The sequence below is a fragment of the Myotis brandtii genome, unplaced genomic scaffold, assembly GCF_000412655.1.
Source record: "Myotis brandtii unplaced genomic scaffold, ASM41265v1 scaffold417, whole genome shotgun sequence".
In the NCBI taxonomy this organism is placed as follows: domain Eukaryota; kingdom Metazoa; phylum Chordata; class Mammalia; order Chiroptera; family Vespertilionidae; genus Myotis; species Myotis brandtii.
In genome coordinates, this window is record NW_005366017.1 from 373,933 (window position 1) to 382,629 (window position 8,697).

Below are 8,697 nucleotides of genomic sequence, written 5' to 3' on the forward strand. Positions count from 1 at the left end.
TGCCTTCGGCTCAGGCTCCCCGCATCCTCTGGCGTCGGGTCCCTGTCGGCTCCCTCCCTCGGAGTCCCTTCGCCGACCGCCGGGTCCTCGTTTGCTCCCCAACTCTCGCTGCTTTCCAGCGGGGAGCGCGGGCCTGTGAGAGGGGTGGGCTGGGGCCCCGCTGGAAATGGGGCCGGGATCCCCCACCTCCAGGCTCCCGCCCCACCCCCATCTGGTCTCCTGCGCACAACAGGTCCGCGAGGCGCGAGGAAAGGGTGGGGGTGGCGCGCCAGCCTGGGGACTGCGGGCTTCCTGGAAGGGGTGGCTGGAGGAGCGTGTGGTCCTGGGACCCGAGTTGACGGCGTGGGGAGGGGGTGATGCACACGGCGGAGAGGTGAGTGAGTCCCGGAGTCAGCCGGCCGCAGAGACCCCCGTGAGCCCTCTCCGCTTCACTGGTTCGCTCCCACACTCCTTACTTCCTCCCTCCTGCTGCTTCTCTGTCATCCCTCTCTCCCTTCTTCCCACCATGCCCCTATCCCTGTCTCCTCCCATAGCCCCACATCCCTTTACATCGGAAGAAGCAATTTCCAACTCCTCCATCTTTGCTGTTTGTCTTCGGTCCCCAGCCCTTCCTCTTATTTTGTCATCGTATTATGCTCCCTCCTTTCCCATTTCCCTTTCCCCAACCCTGCTCTTCTCCACCCCTCTCTCGCTTCCCCTTCCACAGTGTCTCACCTTCCCTTCCTGCCTGCACCTTTCCTTCTCCCCTCCTGCCTTTCCCCTTCTTCCCCTGCTCCTGGGACCCCTTCACCCTCTGTTTCCCTCCCTGACCTTTAACTCATCCTGTTCTCCCACAGCATCCTCCAAGCTTCCAGCCTCTGTACCCACCCCCCCTTCTCTTCTCTTTCAGGACGGACTCCTGTCCCCTGCTCTGTGCTCTATGCTGGCTTCCTCTTCACTCTTCTCCTTCCTTCTGGCTCCTAACCCACCGTTCCCTTCTGGGCCCTTCACCCCTTCACATCCCTCCCCACTGCCCATTTTCCCAACCCCTTCCCCAGACCTTCTTATCTTATTCCCATGATCTCTGAGAGTACTTAGAGTACAGATTTAGACCCATAATCCACAGGGTATCATAGTCCCATTTACTTAGGGGAGCCTGGCCCACCCTGGGTCCAGCACCCTCAACCCTGAACACATGTCCTTCCTCTTTCAAAAGCAACCACCCTGACTCTTCCAGGATTCTTCACCCAGGAGAGCTACATGGAAGGGGTGGCCCCTCCCGTCAGAGGGCATCTATGCATTTGTATGATTAAACACTGAGCAAAAAGTATATTCTGTAGTTTTTCTCCCCACTCACCTCTCTCTGCCTCTTTCCTTCCCTCCCTCCATCTCCTCTTCCCCTTCTCCTAAAGATGCAGATTCCTGAGGCCAATCCTAAGAGAATTGCCTGGAACTACAAGTGGGGTGGGCAGGCTGGGCACGTGCCACACACACACTCACACACTCAGATTGACTTCCTCTACCCTCCCCCACCCTGACTCTTTCCCTAGCGGTAGGTGCTCAAGGAATCACAAGGTTCTTGACTCTAAATTAAGATCCAAGAAAAGCTTGGAGCTGTGGGCAAGGAAGTGAGAAGGAAGCCTGAGAAGTGAGAGTAGGCCCTGGGGTGGGGAGATAACAGCGACCTGGGTAGTTGTAGAGAGGGGCCGGGAGCTAGACAGGGAGCCACTTGGGGAGTTTTTCCCCCCAAAGGATGCTCAGCAGCAGTGAATCCTGGGGGGCAGCAGCTTTGCTGGCAGCCAGCAGCATGGGAGGGGAGATGTGGGTAGAACTGGTGGATGAATGAGCTGGGGAAGAACGCAGGGCAGGGTGGGGATGTGACAATCCCTTCTCTTCCCCAGTAAAAGCTGAAAATCTGGGTCACAGCTGAGGAAGATCTCGAGCATGGAGTCCAGGATGTGGTAAGTTCGGCACAGCGGAGGGAGCGTTCCCTGAGGTCTTGGCCCTTTCCTCCCTAGACCCATCAAGGGCCTTCCATCCTAAGGGCTAGACCCTGGGAAGATAGGAAATGAGGCTGAACCTTCCCAAAGCCCGCCTGCTTTTGCAGAGAGACCTGGAAAGAGGCAGCTGGGGATCACAGGTATGAGCCTGTCTTCCCCACACACAGGCCCAAGATGGGCTTCTGTCTCACCCTCTCTTTCTCCCTTTTTGTAGGCCTGCACTGCTGCTGTCCCACCTCCTCCCTCTCTGGCCACTGCTGTTGCTGCCCTTCCCACCACCTGCTCAAGGCTCCTCTTCCTCCCCTCGAACCCCACCAGCCCCAGCACGTCCCCCATGCGCCCGGGGAGGTCCCTCAGCCCCACGCCATGTCTGTGTGTGGGAGCGGGCACCCCCACCAAGCCGATCCCCTCGGGTTCCAAGATCCAGGCGGCAAGTCCTGCCAGGCACCGCGCCCCCTGCCACCCCATCAGGCTTTGAAGAGGGGCCACCCTCATCCCAGTATCCCTGGGCTATTGTATGGGGCCCTACAGTGTCTCGAGAGGATGGGGGGGATCCCAACTCTGCCAATCCTGGATTTTTGCCCCTGGACTATGGTTTTGCAGCCCCCCATGGGCTGGCTACCCCACACCCCAACTCAGACTCCATGCGGGGTGATGGAGATGGGATCATCCTTAGAGAAGCACCTGCCACCCTGCGGCCATTCTTGTTCGGGGGTCGTGGGGAAGGTGAGTGGGACTGTGAGAGGGCGGTAGGGATATGAGGGTGGGGAGGCTGGTTGAAGCTCAGGGCAGCAAGTGAGGCCTTGTCTGTTAGCTCCTTCCACAAATGTGTCAGGCACCACGCTGGCACAGGAGGCAGAGATGAAGACACGTCTGAGCCCTGGAGGAGCTCAGGGCCATTGGAGAAGACAGATGTGTAAACACTTGGGGATGTCAGTGTAATAAGTGCTCTACTAGAGGCATGCTCAGCGTGTTGCTTAAGAAAAGAGGAGAGCCCTAGCCGATTTGGCTCAGTGGATAGAGCATCGGCCCTCAGACGGAAGGGCCCTGGGCTTGATTCTGGTCCACGGATTCCTGGCTCTGGTCGAGGCGTGCGGGAGGCAACCAATTGATGTGTCTCTCTCACATTGATGTTTCTCTCTCTGTGTGTCTTTTCCCTTCCCTTCCACTCTCTCTAAAAATCAATGGAAAAATATCCTAGGGTGAGGATTAACCAAAAAAAAAAAAAAAGAAAGAAAGAAAGAAAGAAAAAAAAAGAAAAGAGGAGAGACGGCCTCTGCCTGGGGATCAGGACACCTTCCAAGAATTGACATTTGAACTGAACCTTGAGTGGGTGCATTCCATGCAGAGGAACATCATGGAAGGAACCCCAGGGTGACAGCTCAGCTCAGAGAGTGCAGAGCCAGGGCCAGTGGTTTGGGGGTGAGGCCAGAGCACAGGTGGATGGTTCCACCCCCTGGTTTCTGTACAGAGAACAGGGTTCTCTCTGACCTTGGAGCCCCTCCTCATCACATATATACAGGATTGGGAAAGTGGGGGATTTGGGAGGAAAAGAGCTGAAAACTCTGGGTAAAGCTGATGAATGGAATAAAGGGGGAGGAGCTCTAGAAAGAGTTGGGCAACGTGGATTCACATTGGCAGCCCTCCTCAAGCTTACTGAACCTGCAGCCTAGCCCCGTCCCCACTCCCTCGTGGCTCCTACCACACTGAGCCCCCCTAAAACTTTCTTCCCACCCCAATCAGGTGTGGACCCCCAGCTCTATGTCACAATTACCATCTCCATCATCATTGTTCTCGTGGCCACTGGCATCATCTTCAAGTTCTGGTAAGCTGTGGGGATGAGGGTGCTGGCCGTTGGGAACTGGATGTTTGGCTGGAAGGAGGGAAGGAGCAAGGGCAGGATTTTGCTGGGGGTGGGATAGGGAGTGGTAGATTAAGGCAGGACCTTGGGGAAAGGTAGTTAAGGGTTTGGGTGGGGGGAGACAGTGAGAAACCAGGGCACATTCCTTCTCCCAGGGACATACAAGGATAATGGGAGAGGTGGGGGGTTATTATGTGCACTAGGGGCTTTGCTGGGCATTCCTTGTCCTTGTTTCCTCCAAGACTGAGAACAATGACCCAGTCTGCAGAGCCCCTTCTTAGGGCACCTGGGGAGGAGGGAGTAAATCTGGAGCTTTCTTGGCCTGTATTTAATAATGGGTCACCCAGTCCTTCACACGTTACTGAGAGAATCATTAAAGTGTCCAGGTCATTAGCTGGCTTTGAACTAGAACTAAACCTGCCAAGGTGCTTGCTGAGGAGAGAAATGGTTTTTCTGGGTACGCCTCCCCAGGCAGCGATTCCGGGGGATTCCACCTGTTGGTGGGGAGGAAGTACTAACTCTGTGGATCTGGACCAGGTTGGGGGGATGGTTTAGATCCCAGCCCAGGAGAAGTGGTTTTATGGACACTTGGTTTCAGATTTGGTGTAGGGAACTGTTAGAGGCCAGTTTCTCAGCTGTAGGATCTTAGGGGTGCCTAAGGGAGGCTGGGGGTGACCAACCCTGCAGGCTCAGGATGGGGGCTTCTTAAGTGTGTGAGAGAACCTCTTCCCTTCCGGTGCACCAGCTGGGACCGCAGCCAGAAGCGGCGCAGGCCCTCAGGACAGCAAGGTGCCCTGAGGCAGGAGGAGAGCCAGCAGCCGCTGACAGACCTGTCCCCAGCCGGGGTCACTGTGCTGGGGGCCTTCGGGGATTCGCCAACCCCCACCCCTGACCACGAGGAGCCCCGAGGGGGACCCCGGCTTGGGCCTGGGATGCCCCAGCCCAAAGGGGCTCCAGCCTTCCAGTTGAACCGGTGAGGGCCAGGGCAAAAAGATGGAGGGCGGGGAGGGGAGGATGTTTAGGTCTCTGGAGCTGTGGTTGGGGGTGCTCCCTCCTGGGTGGGTGGGAAGGAGATAGGCCTGGCCCTCCCAGAGCCCCTGGCTCTCCTTCCCAGCCGGGTCCCTGGCCCTCCCAAGGAGCCTGGACCCCTCCTCTCTGAGGGGACCTTCCTTTTCCTGCTCTGTGGATCTCTGTCCTATTCTCATGCTGCCATTTAACTCCAACTCCGCCCTCTTAGCCTTGACTCCCTTTGTCTTGGACTCCCCTTTCAATTCCGGCTTACCCCTTGTTTCCTGACTGCACCCTTTCCCTCTTCCTCTCAGGATTCCCCTGGTGAATCTGTGATGCCCATCAATGTTGGGGTGCCACCAAGCAGGAGGCCAAGGGGCCGGCATAGCCACCATCCCACTGAGGGTAGGGCAGCTGTGGGAGCTGGGGCTGCAGGTGCTCCTGGCTTCTGCCCTGGCACACCACCCTGGAACACTCACTGGCCCTGTAGGCAATCCTATCTGCTCACCCTCCTTTAAGTGGGGCCTCTGGTTTCTGGTGCCCCATCCCCACCCTTGCACACTCACATGAAAGCCTTGCACACTCACCTCCACCCTCACGGGCCATTGCACACACTCATGCTCTTGTGCAGCCAGCCTTCTGCACCCTCTCCCCATCCACCTCTCTCCCCTCTGCTGACCCCTCACATTCTCCCTTTTGTTTCTCATTTTTCATTTTCTCTTCCCACATTTCATGCTCATCGCAGTCACTCAGTGGTCAGTGGCTGACTTTACCACTCCTCTCACATGCATTTCCTGGCCCCATGTTGTGTTGTGTGTTGTGCTTACATTCTCCCTCATGAACACCCACTGATCTATTTTCTGTGGCTCCTGCATGCTGCCCAGAGGTGGGTGGGAGGTGAGCGGGGGGCTCCCAGTGCCCCCCATCTGTCATGGCCCATCCTGTTCCCTGTCATGTGTTTCACTGTCTCCCTCATTCCACTCCATGGGTGATCTCATACCCTGAGGGCTCCCATAAGGATGAAGGTAGTGAGGCCCCACACTTCTCCCCCACCCCACTGCTAAGTTCTGTTGTCTGGGAGATGGGTTTTGGGGAGTCACCTGCTGCACTACCCACGAAAGGGGCTCCCATTTGCCCTGCCCTTCCTCCTAAGTCCCTTTTGTCTTATCTGTCCTGGCTGTCTGTGTGTGTGTCACTCTCTGGAATTCAGAGCCCCCTGAGCCAGTCCTCTACTTCCCAGCCTCTCTAAGGGCCTCCCTAATTCCACTGAGGCTGCCAGGGAATGGAGCCAGCTGGTTCAAGGCCATTGGGAGCTCTACCTCCCAATTTATCCCTCCCCTTCTGGGGCTCCCTAATATCACTCCTTCCCTCCCTCCTTTGTTCTTCCACTCTCCCTCCTTTTGTCCCCCGCCCCCAGGTTTCTTCCTACTTCTCATAATTTTTCCCACCTTCCTTCTTCCTCTCTTACCTGGCTCCTATGCTGTGATATATATTTTTGTATTATCTCTTTCTTCTTGTGGTGATAATCTTGAATTCTTGTGGGATGTAAGTTTCAAAATTTTCAAATAAAGCCTTTGCAAGATACCTGAGTTCCCTGATTCTGTCTTATGAGCCCTGTAGAATGGACGGGAAGAGAGGTGATGGGCGGCCAAGAGGGAGAAAGAGGATGAACCCGGGAACCCCTCCAGCCCAATGTGACCGGCCTACTCTGACCTGGAGTTGGGATTCAAGGGCTTTAACTTAGGACTAGCTGGAAGGAAAAGAAACTAAGGGAGCAGACAGAGCAAGAGAAACTGGAAGAATGGCTTGCCTGTCACTTGCCAGTGCAGGTCAAGAGAGACCATGTGAAAGGAGACAAAATAAGGGCAAATTACATAGAAGGACAGGCAATGGAGAAGCAAGAAAATGAAGAAGAGAGAGCTGATAAGACAGATGGAGGGTGAAAGGTGAAAGAAGAGAAAAATGAGCAATGGGAAAGAGGCTGCCCTGCTTGGTTTATTTTCAGCCATGCTCCCTAACCTGCCCCCCAAAAGCTGTGTAGCATTAGAAGCCCTGTAGTTAACGCATTAGCTTTTCCCACTCTGCTTTCTCTGATAGGGTATGGAGGTGGAATCAAGGGGTGTGTTTGGGGGAGGGGATCCAAGCTGCCCAGCTGGGATCAGTCACCTCTGAGCCCCCAATTCTAGGTTTGGCTCTTATAACAACCCTGCAAAAGCCCACACACACATCAGCCTCTCAGCTGTTGCTAGGCTCCGTTGCCATGGTAACCACCCAGGTCCCATTTCTCTCCCCACCCCCATCTGTTCCCCCCTTGCTCCCTGGAAATGGGGAGCTCCAGGGAGGAGAGGAGACTGTAATGTGCCAAAAGGCATCTGGGCTGCCCCGGGCTGTGTATGCATACATGTGTTTATATTTGTAGCTCAAATTAGGAATGTACATGGGTTGGTAGGTGTGTGCGTTAGGTGTTGGAGAGCTTGGCTGTGTACTCAGGGAAGTAAGACTGAGTCCATGCAGCGCACAAAGGTTAGTGGGGAGGAGGCAGCGTATTTCTCAGGACCAGAGCAGTGTGTGCATTCAGGATGTCAGACTCCCTAAGAAAAAGACAGACTGTGACAGAGGGAAGAAGCAGAGTGGGGCCAAGGAGTGATAAACCAACTAAAAGCAGAGGTACAAAGCAAATAAGCTGCTGATGAGGGCTCAGAGGCAGCCCAGTGGGGCCTGAAGAGATCCCAGTGGGTAGCTGGTGGACGGGATGGCTGGATGGGACTGAGGGTCCAGGAAGAGGCGCTGATGGGAGGGGTTGGGGGCAGTGAGAGAGGAATCCTGGAGGATGGGAGAGGAAGCCTCATTAACCTTTCTCTTCTTTCCCCACAGGAATCTAGTCCTTGTCAGGTGCAGGGAGGGGGAAGCACAGGACGGAAGGGGAAGGAGCTCAAGTGCCTGGAGAGCACACTCAGCTCTATCACCTTCAGCAACTGTCTCTTCAGAGGGACAGTGTGACCTTGTGGCTCATCCATATGCAAAAGGCACACATGAAGGCCCCTGATGAAGAGGGAATTAATTATTGCCTGATTAGACTGCTGTTTCTCTAAATTTAAATATATTAAAATACACCAGAAAAACACTGGAAATCCTCACCTGCTCCCTCTCCCTAAATGCTCTCTTCCCTATGGAAAGTCAGGTGGAGAGACAGAGGAGAAAGGAGACACCCTAGCCTTCTGAGTCGTCCTACAGGGATTACCCCAAACTAAATCACACTGCCATGCTGACCGGGAAGAGTCTTGAGCCCACAGGGAACAGATCCTAACCTTTCTCTCTCATGGAGCTGAAAATGAAACGATGGGACCTGGAGGCCCTCAGAAGGCTGCCAGTAAGTGGTAGAGCAGAGAGTCACTGCATAATGACAGACGAAGAACATAAACAATGACTATACTACCCTTTTGGTTCTTGGATCGCAGGCACTACTGGGACCAGGGTCTCTCATCACTGTACTTTCTTTGCCTCCTGAGCTGTGCATCAAGTGATTCAGCCAGGCTTCTCTTAAGCATTTTTTCTGGAATGCTTACCGTTGTGGCTCAGACCAAACCAGGAATGGGGAAGCCCCCGGGAGGAGGGATCTCCCAGGCAGAGCTCAGGGTGTGGAAGTGATTCAAGATGGTAACAGTGTGCCAGCTGGAAAACCCCAAGCTAAAATTAACAGCCTTCCTCCTTCTGCACCCCACATTTCTCTATCTAAAGCTTCTCTCTGAGGAGTTCAAGGAACTTAAAGACTTGCTTCTTAGAGCGAGAGCAAGAGCAGGACTGACAGTTGCAGACACTGAGGCCCAGGGAGTATCAGTTAATGTAAAG

At 54.9% G+C, this 8,697-nt stretch overlaps 1 protein-coding gene across 5 annotated transcripts in view; it reads left to right on the forward strand.

Moving 5' to 3' along the window:
- PIANP (PILR alpha associated neural protein) overlaps positions 1-6,434 on the forward strand; it is a 21,641-nt gene extending 15,207 nt beyond the window's left edge. Inside the window, exons 1-6 of one of the 5 annotated variants that reach the window (XM_005873689.2) lie at positions 7-232; positions 1,881-1,940; positions 2,194-2,705; positions 3,723-3,804; positions 4,586-4,813; positions 5,163-6,434. In XM_005873689.2, coding sequence (XP_005873751.1) covers positions 1,924-1,940; positions 2,194-2,705; positions 3,723-3,804; positions 4,586-4,813; positions 5,163-5,184 — 861 coding nt within the window. In that variant the 5' untranslated portion in view covers positions 7-232; positions 1,881-1,923 and the 3' untranslated portion in view covers positions 5,185-6,434. Of the gene's footprint in view, positions 1-6; positions 233-283; positions 374-440; positions 1,628-1,875; positions 1,941-2,193; positions 2,706-3,722; positions 3,805-4,585; positions 4,818-5,162 lie in introns of those variants that run through there. The other 4 variants (XM_005873688.2, XM_005873690.2, XM_014545667.1 and 1 more) reach the window with 4 other exon arrangements.
- The last annotated feature ends 2,263 nt before the right edge of the window (positions 6,435-8,697 follow it).